The sequence below is a fragment of the Somniosus microcephalus genome, chromosome 4, assembly GCF_052327205.1.
Source record: "Somniosus microcephalus isolate GS21.2 chromosome 4, FLI_Smic_1.0, whole genome shotgun sequence".
Classification (NCBI taxonomy): Eukaryota; Metazoa; Chordata; class Chondrichthyes; order Squaliformes; family Somniosidae; genus Somniosus; species Somniosus microcephalus.
The window spans coordinates 250,130,570-250,148,173 of record NC_140990.1 but is presented as its reverse complement, the minus strand read 5'-3'; the positions used below and the strand labels follow the sequence as shown (position 1 = coordinate 250,148,173).

Here is a 17,604-nt window from a genome sequence, read left to right as displayed (position 1 = left end):
TAGCAATACTAATCAGCAATAGCTCCCTATTATGGAACTGAATGTCCGTGGGGTTCTCCCGATCTCTCGCTGTAACTTTGGCGGAAGATGACCAGAAACCTATTTCTCTGGGGACTATGCTGAATTTACGTCAGAAAAACCACCCAGAAATTCCACACACATTTCTTCATGTGCCAGTTTTTGCTGTCTCTTCACAAATATGGTTTGCAGTTTTCTTTCTGCATGCATTATTTATCAGTTCTGTACTGTACTCTCCCCTTAGCCAAAGCCACCTACCCTGTATTACTCCAGAATTATCTTGGAGGGCAAGGACACCTCAGGCTCTTTTTGTCCATGATCAATTGTGCCCTTGAACTGCTCTCCCCACCCTATTGGTCTCCATATTATAAAACGGATATAGATGCACTGGAGAAAGTGCAAAAAAGATTTCCAAGGATGATACCAGAACTGCGAGGGTCCAACTCTCAGGAAAGACTGAATAGGCTGGGGCTCTTTTCTCTAGAACAGAGAAGACTATGAGATGACCTGATAGAGGTTTTTAAAATTATGAAGGGATTCGATAGGGTAGACATAGAGAAGATGTTTCCACTTGTGGGGGGAGTCCAAAACTGGGGGCCATAAATATAAGATAGCCACTAATAAATCCAATAAGGAATTCAGGAGAAATGGTGTGAATGTGGAACTCGCTACCATGTGGAGTGATTGTTAGATGTTTTTAAGAGGAAGCTAGTTAAGTACATGAGGAAGAAAGTATCTCACCTACTTCCCCTCTCAGCTGTCTTGAAGATCATCTCTTCCATGCGACCCACCTCATGCTCCCTGGATGCCTTCGCTACTCAAGTTCCCTTCCTGGCTCTCATGCTGCCTGATATCGTTAATGGTTCTCTTTCCTCAGGCATCATCCTATGCCCTTTCAAAACCACAGTTATCATCCCTACATCAAACAATCCACATTTGATCTATCTCTGCTCTCCAATTACAATTACATTTACAATCTCTCTTCACTCTCTGAGGTCTTCAACATGTCATTGACTTCCAGTTCTGTACCATCATCTCTGTAGGCAACAGGATCTAACCTTGGACCCTTTGTTATTTATATGCTGCCTCTCAGTGACCTCTTCCACAATGCGAGGTCAGCTTTCACATGTACCGTCTCTGCCTCTTCACCACTTCCCTCGCTGCCTTTGTGCTGTTCGACTGCCTATTCAACATTAAGTCTTGAATGAGTTGCAGCATTCTTCAACTCAACATTGGGAAGACTGAAGCCATTGAGTTTGTCCTTTGCCATGGATTCATTCCCCTCTCTGGCTGCTTCCATAAGCTGAACCAGACTGTCTTTAAGCTTCTGTTTAACTTTGAACTGAGTTTTAAACCCCATATTAAATTCATCACCAACACTTTTTCTTTCACCTCCACATTGCTTGCCTCCGTCCCTCTGCCACTCCACCCTCCATGATCTTCAACTTGTCCAAAACTCTCCGTGTATCCTGTCTTACACTAAATCCTGCTCGTCCATTACACCAGTCCATGCTGACTTACACTGGCTCCCAGTCCCCAATGCGTTAACTTGTCTATAAATTCCTCCATGACCTTGCCCCACCCTTTGTAATTTGCACGAGCACTATGTCCTAGGAACATAGGGACAGGAGTAGGCCACCATTCAGTTAGATCATGGCTGATCTGTACCTCAACCCCATTTACCTGCCTTTCACCCATCCCTTGACATCCTTACCTAACAAAAATCTATCAATCTGTCTTGTAAGCTTCAATTGTCCGAGCATCCACAGCCTTTTCGGGGAGAGTTCCAGGTTTCTACTATCCTTTGTGTGAAGAAGTCCTTCTTGATTTCACTCCTGAATGGCTGGCTCTAATTTTAAGATTTTGTCCCCTTGTCCTGGATTTTCCCACTAGAGGAAATATAGATTCTACCAATGCCCCCCTGAAGCGTTATGGCCAAGAAATTACATTGGAAAATTGTGGGTGTGAATGAACACATCACTGACCGTTCTGAGGCAAAGGGAATTTAAACATTAATGCACTGTGATGACTTTAGGCTTGACTATTTTAAAATTGAACTCTTTTCAAGTTATCTTGTATAAAACCACTTTATTTTGCAATAATCCAATTTTTCAAAACATTCTTCTTTTCACTTACATCTTGTCCTTTCTCTGTGCTGTTTCAGAAGGAAATCAAACTGCTTTTAAAGACTCTCAAATGACTTCTACTACAGTTTCGGTTGAGGGTCAGCTGATTAATAGTAATTCTACAAATCAAAATCGTGAGGAAATTGGCTGTATTAAAGGGATCCTGGTTCCTGGATTGAAGACATTCCGAGATGGCTGGATTATCTATTATAGACAACCAATGTTTCTTGCTGCATTGGGTCTTTCATTTCTTTACATGACAGTACTGGGATTTGATGGAATTACTACAGGATATGCCTATGCACAAGGAATAAGCAGTTCTGTGCTTAGCATCATGGTGGCATTGTCTGCTCTCACGGGACTAATAGGAACTATGTTTTTCACCATATTGAGAAAATATTGTGGCCTTATTCACACTGGATGTTTCTCAAGTATTGTGCAAATTACTTGCCTTACACTTTGCATTGCATCTGTATTTGCTCCTGGAAGCCCACTTGATTTGAGTGTGCCACTATATTCAAGTGCATCAGGCCAGCTAGAAACCCCTGCAACTGGTGTTTATCTTACTGACATTCCTAATGCATCCGTCACCAAACCACCACTCCAGCCCTCTGTTAACATGTCAATTCAATATGATATGACTTTACATCCGCCGACAAACCTGACAAACGCCACAGAAATAAAGGAATACATTTCTATAGCACTATATTTTGCTGGCGCTATTTCAGCAAGAGTCGGTAGGTAATACTAAGAAAGTAGCTTGATAAAGCTTTATATGCTTAGCACAGTGTAAAATTGATATGCACTTAAGCACATCAGGTATGTAAAATGTAATGATAAATCATATGGGTAGGATAATTGTGTTGTGATAAAGTAACGTAAAATGTGTCGGTAACAGTGTAGCAAAACCACTTTAACTTAACAAGATAGCATTTCCAGAAAAAATGTGTAGTAGTATTGGTACAGTATTTTACAATACAAGTGTGTATCTTAATCTGTTTATCCCAGTATAATCATAAAATAAGGATTGTGTACATATGCATGAACATCTGCATCTGTCAAACTTGTAAACTATTTTGATGTTCGTTTGCAATTTAAACAGTTACTATCACAGATTAGACTTCTAACCGTAGAATAAGGCAGAGGATCTTAATGCACATGCAGCAGCTAAGTAAAACATGAATTTTTAAAAAAAGCTTGGTTGCAGACTTGGATTCTCATATTTTTGCAGCTATGATTATCCAGCAGATTAGACTTAAAGGTACAGGTTTAATTGATCGGCAATGTCAAGAAAATGGTTACTTATGTTTAAAATCAACAATGTTTTGTAGCGTATAGTGAATCTGCCATGGCGCTGCTCATGGTAGGGTCAGAGGATAGATTGCTTTAGAGGACAGGCGCATGATACTGCGTAATGCACATTGTATTCTACTGCTGATGTAGCTGTGTGCAAATTTTAAAGCCACATGGAGTAACTGCTGTGCTTTGCTTAAGTTACTTAGAGGCTAAATGGTCTTGGCTGTCCTTTATATTGTCTATTAAATTTGGTACTTTGGGCACGCGTTGCATTGAAAATTCCTATGTCAATCCCCTCTAATAGGAAATTCCATTATGAAAATGTCCATATTTGCATGCAGTAACTGTTATGCCTGAAGGTGGAAATGTGATGGGTGTGTTCAGTGTTAAAGGTTTCATGGGTTGCCTGTCACCTAATGCATATGCTTGGTATGAGACAATACCTGCTATTTTGTAGGGACACGATAGGTTAAAAAAACTTTGCGCATGCATGCATTTGCAAGCTTTGGCCACTGAGTGGTACTGTGCACAGTGTGAAACGTGACTCTAGACATCTTTATGTTGACGTAAGTTTTACTTTCATATTTTATCCTTTATTCTATGATATCTATTATATCTTTTATTCTTGTGGTTGTTTAACACATTCATTTTTTTTCTTTGTTAGGCTTTTGTTGCAATTAGGAATTGCAATTTGCCTTTATTGCAAAGGGATTGGAGTATAAGAGTGAAGAAGTCTTACTGCAATTATATAGGACTTTAGTGATACCACACCTGCAGTATTGTGCACAGTTTTGGCCTCCTTATCTAAAGAAGGATATACTTGCCTTGGAGGGAGTGCAACAAAGGTTCACTAGACTGATTTCTGGGATATGGGGTGCGGGGGGGTTGTCCTATGGGGAGAGATTGAGTAGACTAGGCCTATATTCTCTAGAGTTTAGAAGAATGAGAGGTGATCTCATTGAAACAAAAAATTCTTAAGGGGCTTGACAAGATAGATGCTGGGAGGTTGTTTTCCCTGGCTGTGGAGTCTAGAACTAGGGGTCATAATCTCAGAATAAGAGGTCGGCCATTTAGGACTGAGATGAGAAATTTCTTCACTTAAGAGCGGTTGTGAATTTTTGGAATTCTCTACCCCAGAGGGCTCAGTCATTGAGTATATTCAAGACAGAGATCGATAGATTTTTGGATACTAAGGGAATCGAGGGATATGGGGATAAGGTAGGAAGAGTTGAGGTAGAAGTTGGAACAAATAACATAGGTAGGAACAGGGAGGAGGTCCTGCTGAAAGAGTTTCAGGAGATAGGCTCTAAATTAAAAAGCAGGACCTCGAGGGTAATAATCTCTGGGTTATTGCCCGAGCCACGTGCAAATTGGCATAGAAGCAGACAGATCAGGAAAATTAACACGTGGCTGAAGGGCTGGTGTGGGAAAGAGAGGTTCCTTTTCACGGGACACTGGCACCAGTTCTGGGACAGGAATGAGCTGTACCGATGGAATGGGCTCCACCTGAACTGGGATGGGACCCGTGTCCTAGCGGAAAGGGTAAATCGGGAGGTAGGAAAGGCTTTAAACTAGTAAGAAGAGGGGAGGGATCTACAAGAAACGTAAGCAGCTTAAATATAAACAAAACAGGAAAAGTGAGCACAGGAAAGAATAAAGTAAGGGAGGACATTGACGGCAAGGGAGCAAACAGAGGTATAGAACAGGAGTCTAAAAAGATGGTTTAGCATAAAATGAAAGGAAATCCTACTAAAAATTAGTTAAACTGTCTGTACAGCAATGTACACAGTGTCCGAAATAAAACAGGGGAGCTGGAGGCAATCATGCGTTGGGAGGAACCAGACCTAGTAGGGATTACTGAGACATGGCTATAGAAAAATCAGGACTGGGAATTAAACATTGCAGGGTGTAACATATTTAGAAAAGATAGAGAGGGAAAAAGGGGAGGTGGAGTAGCTGTACTTATTAGGAATAACATAATGACAGTCGAAAAAAAGGACGTAGATATCAGCAAGACAAAAGTAGAATCCATATGGAGAGAGATAAAAGATAATAAAGGATCAATCACACTAATAGGTGTAGTCTACAGACCACCTAATAGTGGAAGGGAGGTGGAAGAAGAACTATACAGACAAATTAGTGAAATGAGTAAAAAACATAGAATAATAATCATGGGGGATTTCAACTACCCCAATATTAACTGGACAGAAGGGGTAGGTAAAGGCGATAAGGGAATGGAGTTCCTACAATGTCTACAGGACTCCTTTCGAACCCAATATGTAAAAAGCCCAACAAGGGAGGATTCGCTATTGGATCTAGTTATGAGGAATGAACCAGAGTAGATAAGAAAAGTAAAAGTAGGGGAACATATAGGCAATAGTGACCATAATATAATATGCTTTAAGATGACAATAGAGAAGGATATAATGACAAAAAACAAATTAATAGATTGGAGAAAATCTGATTTTGAGGGGCTGAGATTAGAACTTGGGAAATAAAATGGGCAACAATATTGGCAAACAACGATGTAGAACGACAATGGGAAACATTTAAAACAGTGTTCAACAGATTGCAAGGAAAAATATATTCCACTAACAGGAAAGAACAAACTAAACACTAATGAGACTCCATGGATGAATAAAGACATAAGGAAACAATTGAGGGTAAGGAAAGAGGCATACATTAAGTACATAGACAGCAGAGGAGTGCATGATAACAGAGAATACAAAGGGATTAGGAGAGAAGTCAAAAAAACAATTAGGAAGGAATAGAGGAACTATGAAATTAAATGATCAAGGAACAGAAAACAAAATAGCAAAATATTTTACAGGCACATCAATAAAAAAAGGAAGGTTGGGATGGGAATAGGGCCATTAAGGGATAGACAGGATAATACCATAAGTAACGATAGGGAGATGGCAGAAATATTAAATCATTATTTTGCTTCGGTATTTACCAGGGAGATAGAACAGGCGGACATGATATTGGATGATGAGATGAGTAATGAGATAAGTGCATTTAAAATAAAAAAGGGATATATTAAATAAATTAATCAAACTCAAAGAAGATAAAACCCCTCTGTTTAAAACCCCACGCATTTTAAAAGAATCTAGGGATGAGACAGCAGAGGCATTACTACACATATTTAATAATTCATATGGGAGGATAGTCAATACTGAGGAGGACTGCAACAATTACAGAAGGACATTAATAAACTTGCAGAATGGGCAAATAATTGGCAAAGGAAGTTCAACACAGACAAATGTGAGTTTTATATTTTGGTAGGAAGAACAGGAAGGTCACTTATCACTTGGAGGGTGGGAGTCTAGGTGAGTTAGAGGAACAAAGGGATCTCGGAGTACAAAAACACAAATCACTAAAAGTTGCAATACAGGTTAGCAAGGCCATTACAAATGCAAACCAAGCACTAGAGTTTATTTCTAGAGGGATAGAATTGAAAAGGAGGGAGGTTATGCTAAACCTGTATCGAACCTTGATTAGACCACACTTGGCGTACTGCATGCAGTTCTGGTCGCCATATTATAAAAATGATGATATAGAGGCACTGCAGAGGGTGCAGAGAAGATTTACAAGGATGATATCAGAAATGTGAGGGTATGCATATCAGGAAAGGATGAACAGGCTGGGTCTCATTTCTCTTGAAAAAAAGAAGGCTGAGGGGTGACTTAATAGAGGTCTATAAAATTATGAAAGGCTTTGATAGAGTGGATACAAAGAGAATGTTTCCACTTGTGGGGAAGAGCATAACTAGAGGCCATCACTATAAGATAGTCACCAAGAAATCCAATAGGGAATTTAGAAGAAAGAAAAGAAAGACTTGCATTTATATAGCGCCTTTCACGACCACCGGACGTCCCAAAGCACTTTACAGCCAATGAAATATTTTTTGAAGTGTAGTCACTGTTGTAATGAAACTTCTTTACCCAAAGAATGGTGAGAATGTGGAACTCGCTACCACAGGGAGTGGTTGAAGCGAATAGTATAGATGCATTTAAGGGGAGGCTGGACAAACATATGAGGGAGAATGGAATAGAGGGTTACGCTGATAGATTTAGATGAGGAAAGACGGGAGGAGGCTCGAGTGGAGCACAAACACTAGCATGGACTGGTTGGGCCGAATGGCCTGTTTCTGTGCCGTAGATCCTATGTAATCCTATGTATGTAAGATTAGCCATGATCTTATTGAATGGCGGAACAGGCTCGAGGCCGAATGGTATACTCCCCCTCCTATTTCTTATGATCTTATGTAATTATTGCTGCTTGTAGCCTCCTGCTTCCCCGCTTTAAATTCTTGCTCACTCCTGCTGGCATCTCTTCACCCACTGTTAAACCCTCTAGGCACATCTCTGCAAATTGGCTGCATTTTAATATTTGTTCTAATTTCTTGTGTATATATGTATGTGTATATAAAAATAAAAGCACCCCTGTCTACATGAGGCCTGATATTTCCCTGCTGGCTGTGTCTTAGATACCCTCCCACTCCTACCGCCTTGGCTGGTTTTACTTTTTCATGGTATGTCAGTTACCCCACCATCAGGCCAGCTAGGCTGTAATACAAGTTATTTTCTACTCCCCATTTGCCCCATGTAAAAAGATTCTACTACCCTATTATGAAGTTTTCAGCTCTGCTACATCCTTTTTCTCCCCCTCCTTCAAAAAAATGTTTCTCCCTGCTTTTCTGAGCCCGCTGGTCCACAGTGCGTTCTGGGGTTGCCCCTGCCAGTTGAAATGTAAATGAGAATTTTTTTTAGCGCCACAGCTTGTCACTACCAAGGAATATGTAACGGAGATGGAAGGTTATATGGCTGATCTGGTCTGGGGACACACACATACTGGGTGTAACGCTTCAAACATTGGTTGGGATTCAGACAAAGGTCAGCTTGTGGAAAGAAGTCAAGGGGAAGGAGAGGGTAAAATGTTGGGATGGAGACCCGACATGGGAGATGGGGGAAAAAGAGAGAGACATGGGGAAATATGTAGGAGAAATGGGGCGAAAGAGAAAACAACACATGGGTGTAAGAGATTGGGGAGAGACATGTAAGATCTTAATGATCTCTGAGTTCTTGGCCAAGACACCAATAGGCAGCAGCCAGTATGTTTGAGCAATAGATCAAGATTTATTAAGCATACAGCGTAATATACTTAATATTAGGCGATAGTTTTAACGAGTAGCTTGCAGCCCTAGGTCTCTGGAACCTCTCGGACACAGATGACGTCGTGTTAAGTCTGTTCCTTTGTCCTCGCAGATCTTTGGGTATCGAGGTTTTAACTCTTTTCTTATCAAAAGTTGGTTTGGCCAGTGTCCATATATGGTCTTCAACAAATCACCTTTTTTAATTGGTTCTAATGGTCAAAATACCATTGTCACTCAGACTAATGTAGCATCCCGCCTTTCCAGTATTTTTCCACCAACTTTGCTATGTTCAGTGTTATCTTGTTTATAGTTTTTCACCCCATTGGAATTTACTTTATCTCTTTCATTTCCAGCTTCCCTGGTACAAGGCCTTTATACCAACGGCCCATATCAGCGCTGTTTCACTAGTCTTGAGGTATCCAAACTATCTCACTTTTTATTCTACCAGATAAATACCTTATCTCCATGATCTCTCACATTTTATGTCCTTATACTAATTTTTAAAATATCGTTGCAATGAGTTTTGTTAAGCAAATTCTAATTTCTACTTCGCATCATAATATGTTATTTAATGATTTAACCTTCACTCGTAGATTGTGGCTGTTTGTTATCAAAACTTAGTCAAAACTGCTTTTGACTGTGCAGCTACATTATGGGTAATATTATTTGGTCAATGGCTACACTTGAAGTTATACATATATGATTCTCGTCTACTAAATATCTCTAAATATCAGCCTTTCATATAGACAGAACACATCACGAAGAGACAGATGTGGCAAAGAGAAGTCAGTAAAAAGAGTCCTCAAACAGACTGAATATCGGAGATGTGTGGGGCAGTGAGAGGGTGGGGCATTAAGAGATCAGTGGAGAGAAAGACAGCACAGATGTAGATCGGCAGACACAAATAGGTGAAAGCGAGGTTGGGGAACAAACCAAGAGATCAGTGACAGACAGCACCATCAGAGATGGGGAAAGATTGTGCTGAAAAATCAATAGAGATGGAGAGATCAAATGTCAGGGGGCAGATCATAGGAGAGAGAAAGAGATATGTAGGAAATAGAGGGACATAAAGGTCAGCAATGCCATGCAGTCCAACTTTCTCCGAATGTAGACAGATATATTTTATCGCATTAATTGGGTCATTCTTCCCACATGATTGACTCCCAGTCCTAACATCCACTTTCTCAACAATTGCAGCAGACCAGAGAAATTAAAACAAAAGAACAACTTCAAGCTATGTGTAACACTTCACCGTCATACATAGCACCAAATTGAGTCGAATCAAGGCAGATTTATATTACTTCTGATTGGTTTGTTCTTCCCACCTGACTGATTCACAACTGTGTTTCTAGTAGCCCTAACCCTTCAAACACTTCTTTCCCAGTCAGTGCCTTTTTTATGAGATCTACAGGTGCTTCTGTTCCGAGCTCTGGCTCCCTTACAGCGCCACAGCCACTTTTTAAACATTAGGTTCCCCTTCCTGCCTACTGTGTGTCCATCAGAATCTTCCTACAGCTTCACAGGCAGACCTCAAACCTGTTGTGGAGATCCCAGCTGTCAGTGGTGCTTTCCTGCAACCCTACCCACTAAACCACCCTCAGCCCTACTGCTAACTTTGTAGTGGTGAGCGAGAATTGTCTTATGTTGCTTGAAGCATTTACTGCACTTTTACATTGTTTACTGACTATAAGTGAGAGAGTTGCTTCTCAGGACATTGCGGAGGAAGAGAATGTTCACTCATGGCAACACTATTGGGGGGGCAATTCAGATCCCAAATGGTCAAGGGGAGGTCAGCCTACATTCTCCTACCTCTCTCCCATTCAATGCTTGTAAACCCCATACCCTCAGACTCAGGCATTCCCTCCCTTCCTACAATAACAACAATTTCCCTTTAACATCGTAAAACATCCTAAGGTGCTTCACAGGAGCGTTATCAAAAAGAATTTGACACCGAGCCACATAAGGAGATATTGGGACCAATGACCGAAAACTTGACTTGTTAGCCTGCACTTTTACTTCCTCCCTTCCCACTGCCCAGGACCCCAAACACTCCTTTCAGGTGAAGCAGCGATTTACTTGTACTTCTTTCGATTTAGTATACTGTATTCACTGCACACAATGCGGTCTCCTCTACATTGGGGAGACCAAGCGCAGATTGGGTGACCGCTTTGTGGAACACCTCCGATCAATCTGCAAGTGTGACCCCAAACCTAAGGTCGCCTGTCACTTTAATTCTCTGCTCCAGTCCCACTTTGACCTCTCTGTCTTCGTACTCCTACACTGTTCCAACGAAGCTCAATGTAAGCTCAAGGAACAGCACCTCATCTTTCTATTAGGCACTTTACAATGTTCCGGACTCAACATCGAGTTCAATAAGTTCAGATCATAACCTCTGCCCCCATTTTTTCAAATGGCAGCTGTTGATGATTCTGCCATTCCCATTTACACCTCTTCTCGACTCATTTTTTGTTGCTTGTCCCATTACCATCTTCTTTTGCCTCGCATCATCATCCCTTTTGTCTTTTAATCTCTCCTGCCTTCCACCCTATCACAGACCTTCCCTTTTGTTCTTTCCTTCCCTCCCCCCTTTCCCTGCCTTTGTACTTGCTTAAAACTTGTAACATCTCTAACTTTTTCCAGTTCTGACGAAAGGTCATCAACCTGAAACGTTAATTGTGTTTCTCTCTCCACAGATGCTGCCTGACCTGCTGAGTATTTCCAGCATTTTCTGTTTCTGTTTCAGATTTCCATCATCCGCTGTATTTTGCTTTTGGAAAAGCTTGTCTTGCCTCGGTTGAGTCAGCATATGCAGTCTAGCTGTACTCCGCCAACTTTGTAAGAGTGAGGTCACGGGGTGAGCGCAGCAATGAAATTATGAATTCAAATTCTTCAGTTTATTTTTAAATGTGTCTAGTGAGCTTGTAGTTATTATTTTGTTATCTAACTGGTTCCAGTCGACAATTGTTTGGGGAACAAGCTGAACCTTTGTATGTCTTTCTTGACCAGTTGTCTTGTTAGTTTCTGGCTATTCCCTCTTATTGATCTGTTGTTCTGTGCAGGTTGTAGCAAACCCTCCATTCTGATTCCAGTTTGTCCACTGGTAATTTGATACATCAAGTGGATCTTAGAGTCTCTCCTCCTCCTCCTCAAGCGTTTCCCACTCTAGGGCTTTCAGGATTGCAGTAACGTTACTGGTCTGTTTGTAGTCATTCATATAGAATCGAGCAGCTTTCCTCTGGATAGCCTCAAGTTTCTGGATGTCTCCCTTGTGGTATGGGTCCCATGCAGGGCTAGCATACTCCAGAATTGGTCTAACTAGTGTTGCTTGCTCTTACACTTTCCTTGGGGTTGACCAGAGGTTCAGTTTCAGGAAGCGCAGTACCTTACTGCCTTTGGACGTTACTCTCTTGAGTTGTGCATCCCATCTTAGTTTGTTGTCTATTTCCACCCCCAAGTATGTATATAAGGATACTTCCTGCAGGGGATGGCCACAAAAGGTGTAATTCATATCAGGTGGTTGTGTCTTCTTGGAGATCTTCATGACTACACATTTGGTTGGATTGAAGGGCATTGATGATCTGTCTTGCCAGCCCCCGAGCTTTTCAGGTCTTCTTGGAGTACTTTTGAAGTCTTTCTTTGATGTTCCTGAGGTGTAAATCACACAGTTATCAGCAAACCATCTAACTGTGATGCGTAGTTTGTCTGGCAGGTTGTTGCTGTAGACAAGGAAGTCCAGTGGTCCCTTTACAGTTCCCTGGGGAACTCCTGAGCAGACTGGTGTTGACTCTGAGCGGGAGCCGTTACACAGGACTGTTCGTGTTCTTGATGTAGGGAAGTATCATCCATGTGAGAACGGGCCCTCGAATGCTATATGCTTGTAGTTTGGTGAGAAGTCTCTCGTGCGCCACCTTGTCAAAGGCTTTTGCAAAGTCGAGGAAGGCTATTTAGACTATTTCCCCTTTCTCAATGCAGCCAGTGATGTTGTTTATCGCCAATACCAGTTGAGTCGTTGTGAAGCGTTTGGCCCAAAAGCCATGTTACAAGTACCTCATGCTCCTCCAGATGGGTCATGATGTGTGAATGGACAATGTGCTCAAGAACCTTGCAGTTGGTTAGTGACACTCCTCTGTAATTACCCGGGTCTGCCTTCTCTCCCTTCTTGAAGATCGGGTAGATGTTGGCCTCTCTCCACTGAGAGTGTTTGGTTTCTAGATGTTCTTCTATTTTCTCCTTTAGTAGGGATTCCATTATTTTTCCTACCACCAATGATCAGCTGACTGGTCTATAATTCTCTGGATATGTTCTATCCCCCTTTTTAAATATAGGTATTACTTTAGCTATCCGCCAGTCCTCTGGCACTACACCTTTTTTCTAACGAATTATTAAATATGTGTAGTAATGCCTCTGCTATCTCTTCCCTAGATTCTTTTAAAATGCGTGGATGTAATTCATCTGGACCAAGGGTTTTATCCTCTTTGAGTTTGATTAGTTTATTTAATATATCCCCTCTTTTTAAAAAAAATTTAAATGCACTTTTCTCATTACATAGAAACATAGAAGATAGGAGCAGGAGTAGGCCATTCGGCCCTTCGAGCCTGCTCCGCCATTCAACGAGATCATGGCTGATCATCCAAACCCTAGCACCCGGTCCCTACACCGACAGCCATCCCACCCAAGCCCTATCCCCGTAACCCCACGTATTTAATCCCCCCTAACACTAAGGGTCAATTTTTTAATCATGGCCAATCGACCTAACCCGCACATCTTTGGACTGTGGGAGGAAACCGGAGCACCCGGAGAAAACCCACGCAAACACGGGGAGAATGTGCAAACTCCACACAGACAGTCACCCGAGGTTGGATTTGAACCTGGGTCCCTGGCGCTGTGAGGCAACAGTGCTAACCACTATGCCACCGTGCTGCCCACTCATCTCATCATCCAATGCCATGTCCCATGTAAATACTGAAGCAAAATAATTATTTATTTCTGCCATCTCTCTATTGTTACCTGTGGTCTATCCCTTAATGGCCCTATTCCCATCCCAACCTTCCTTTTTTATTGATGCGCCTGTAAAATATTTTACTATTTTGTTTAATGTTCCTTGATAATTTAATTTCATAGTTCCTCTTTGCCTTCCTAATTGTTTTTTTTATTTCTCTCCTAATCTCTTTGTATTCTCCCTTATCGTGCACTCCCCTGCTATCTATGTACTTAATGTATGCCTCTTTCCTTATCCTCAATTGTTCCCTTATGGCTTTATTCATCCTTGGAGTCTCATTAGTGTTTAGTTTGTTCTTTCCTTTTAGTGGAATATATTGTTCCTGCACTCTGCTGAACACCATTTTAAATGTTTCCCATTGCTGTTCTATATCGCTGTTTGCCAATATTGTTGCCCATTTTATTTTCCCAAGTTCTATTCTCAGCCCCTCAAAATCAGCTTTTCTCCAATCTATTACCCTGGTTTTCGTCATACTTATGTCCTTCTCAATTATCCTCTTAAAGCGTATTATATTATGGTCAGTTTTGCCTAGATGCTCCACTACTTTTACTTCTCTTATCCAATAGAGAATCCTCCCTTGTTGGGCTTTTTACATATTGGGTTAGACTTTGAGGTGGGTGATGCCAGTATCTTCCCTCCTTAACTTCTTGATGAAGGACCAAAAGGCTTTGAGATTGTCACTGATTGTTGCTTCAAGCTTGGTACTGATTTATTCTGCTTTAGCCTTGTTCCACTCTCTCCTTACTTCTTTACACAATGTCTTGTATTCCTCCCAGTGATCTGCATTCCCTGATTTCTTGGCCCTGTTACACATTCTTTGCTTCCTTCTGCACAGTCTCCTAGGTGGTCGGCTAAATCAGGGTAGGTCCTGCCTGTTTGTTGTCAGTTTGTTTGGAATGTTATCATCCATGACTTTTATTTTATTTTCAAAGCTATCTCATTTCTCCTGAACAGAAACCCCTTCTTCAACCATGTACCTGAAGATGCCCTGGTATTCTTTGATGTCAGCCTTTATCTTGACACAGTCAGCCTTGTGTCGTAGGTAGACTTTATGGGATGGTTGGTCAAAGAGGTAGATTTTAAGGAGGCGGAGAGGTTTAGGGAGGGAATTCGAGAGCTTTAGGGTCTAAGGAGCTGAAGGCACAGTCGCAAATGGTGGAGCAATTAAAATCGGGGATGCACAAGAGGTCAAAATTGGAGGAGCACAGAGATCGTGGAGGGTTGTAAGGCTAGAGGAGGTTACAGAGATCGGGAGAGGCGAGGCCCTGGTGCTTCTAGACTCTGCTGTCATCCTCATTCCTAAATCCCAAGACCTCCCCTGGTCCTGCAACAAAAATGAACCACACCCCCATTGCTTCAACACCCAGCATTTCTCTCAAATCGTTCCAAAGAAACACAAAATCCACGATTGCTTTTGCATTCTAAGACTCCTCCTTCCTGTACTCCCAGACCCCATGACCTTCCCCCAGACCTACATCACTACAACATCACATAATCCCATTCACACTCCTCCCAAACCCCAGGACCACTCCGATACTCCCATACCCCTTGACCCCAGCCTCCATACTCACATGACCCACAGAGACTCCAACGTTTAGCTAACTCTCACAAACACCACCCTAGCCACAGCTCCCATATGCCACTAGTTCCCTCCAGGTGCCTCCAGGTCCGACAATCCGTACTTTTACACTGCACAGATGCCTCCTTCCACCACATTACCTGTCAAGGAAGGTAGTTGTGCTTTTTGGAGGACAATCATCTCCACCCCAGGACATCGATGCAGGAGTTCCTCAGGGCAGTGTCCTCGGCCCAGCCATCTTCAGCTGCTTCATCAATGACCTTCCCTCCGTCATAAGGTCAGAAGTGGGGATGTTCGCTGATGATTGCACAGTGTTCAGTTCCATTTGCAATGCCTCTGATAATGAAGCCTTCCATGCCCGCATGCAGCAAGACCTGGACGACATTCGGGCTTGGGCTGATAAGTGGCAAGTAACTTTCGCGCCACACAAGTGTCAGGCAATGACTATCTCCAACAAGAGTACTACCAGTACGCATTGAATAGCTACCAGCAATCTGCTATATCTTTGCTTTCAAAATGTTACCAAATAAAATGTTATTACATATATAAATTAACTTTTAAAATTCACTGATTAAAGAAAGACAGAATTGTGCACTAAAGCAGCATGAAAATGCACCATGTTATTTAAAAATTCTCACTTATTCACTCATTGTAAGTCAGTTATCCTAATAGTACAAGATCCCTCTTCTAAAATGTTTCCTCTGACTTTGATACTGTAAGCAATGACAGGAGAAGATTATGTGTGGATAGTCATTATAATATAGCACATCTCTAGTGGAGTTCCTCATAGTGAATCAGAGGTATTATTTATTTGCGCAAGTGGTACAATAAAAATGGGGGATACAATCAAATTACAACTTTTAAGCAGGGAGATAAACTATAGATCAAAAGTGCCACAGGGCATTTTTAGGCATCATACATGGTTTACCCATTCAGTAGCCTCAGGATCAACAATGTGGAGTCTGGAAAGTCTTTCTGGTAGACCAGTGTGAAATGAACAGCCATTCAGTAGATGTGCGGTATTCTCAACTGCACTGCAGCTACACAGAGGGCTTTTCCTGAGTCCCCAGTTCATTTTCTGCACGCCTTACCACCCCACATCTAAAATGGTTGAGCTTGCATCAGAGATAGTGTGGCAGCTCAAAGCCAGGAAATCTATCATCAGGCTCAGGGATGAGCAGGAGTTTCTTATAGAGGGAGCAGCTCACACCCATTCTGTTCACTATAAAGAAGCAGTATCTGCCGTGGAGATGGTTGGTTGAATAGTCCAGATTGTTTTTCTGCTGATGAGTCGATGGCGAGGCACCTCCCGTATATCTTTGAAAAGTGACAGTTGTGGCTTTTCCAGGATTTTCTCAAGGAGGTTCTTTGCTGCAATTTGACACCTGATGTTTGGAGGCCATATATTTGAGAGGACTGGTTTCAGTGTTTGTTGGTCACATAGTCATTGTTGTATTCTCATTGTTTGATTTAATTGTACATCAACTAGATGTGTCTGGGAAGAGATTAACCACACAGAAGCGCAGTATTCTCCAACTGAGTTGCAGAGTGCCAGCGCCAAGCTACTCAAGGCTTGCACATTACAACCTCAAGTTGACCTGGCAAGCTTATTTAGAAGGCCAATTCTGCTTTTGATCTTCTAAGTTACGTTGGTGAGGTGGCCCTCATAAGTAAATGTGCAGTCTAGAGTTACTCCTTGATATACTGGATTTTCCCAGCCAGTCTCCATTCTCTTGACTACCTCCCCATCAGTCTACTCTTAATCATCAGCAAAGTGCTGGAACGTGTTGTCGAAAGTGCTATCAAGTGACACTTGCTCACCAATAACCCGTCTACCACAGAAAAAGCCAGGAAGAGGCCGCCTTTAAATAGCGCCCCCCTCAGCCCCTCACCAGCTGGGAAACATTCCAGTCTCCCTGTCGTTGCTTGCGCCAAGCGGAAAGGAGGGGGGCGCCACTCAATATCTGGTCCGGGGCGCCAACGGGGCGTTGTACGCTCAACTGACGTCACGATCTGCGGGCGCTGCAGATCGGGGCGGTAAACTTTTGCGCCGCCGCAAAAACTAGTCAATTTCGCGAGTGGCGCAAACATCGCTGCGCCTGGGCGCTAGTTGCTTTGTGCCCCATTAGCGCCTTAGGGCGCTAACGGGAGGCGCAAGCCAACCAAATTTTTCCCCCTCTGTCTATTGAAATCAGGCAAATGTCATCAGCATACTTGAATGGCCTGGCGAGCATTTGTCAATCATTGGAGCAAGAACAGATCCCTGGGGAAGTCCATTCTCCTGGATCCTCCATAGGCTCATCTTATTTCCTAGCATCATCTGGAATCTTCTGTCTAAAAACAAAATCTCCAACCCATAACAACCCATCAAGGTAACGTCTTGGTCAGTAGGCCAGACATTATCATATGCTGTTGTCAAGTCATAGAAACA

At 42.2% G+C, this 17,604-nt stretch overlaps 1 protein-coding gene across 2 annotated transcripts in view; it reads left to right on the top strand.

Moving 5' to 3' along the window:
• Positions 1-17,604, top strand: part of LOC147120364 (ferroportin-like) — a 70,241-nt gene that overhangs the window by 40,978 nt on the left and 11,659 nt on the right. For both annotated transcript variants that reach the window (XM_085986190.1, XM_085986189.1), the window contains one exon: positions 2,183-2,881. In XM_085986190.1, coding sequence (XP_085842316.1) covers positions 2,183-2,881 — 699 coding nt within the window. The remainder of the gene's footprint in view (positions 1-2,182; positions 2,882-17,604) is intronic.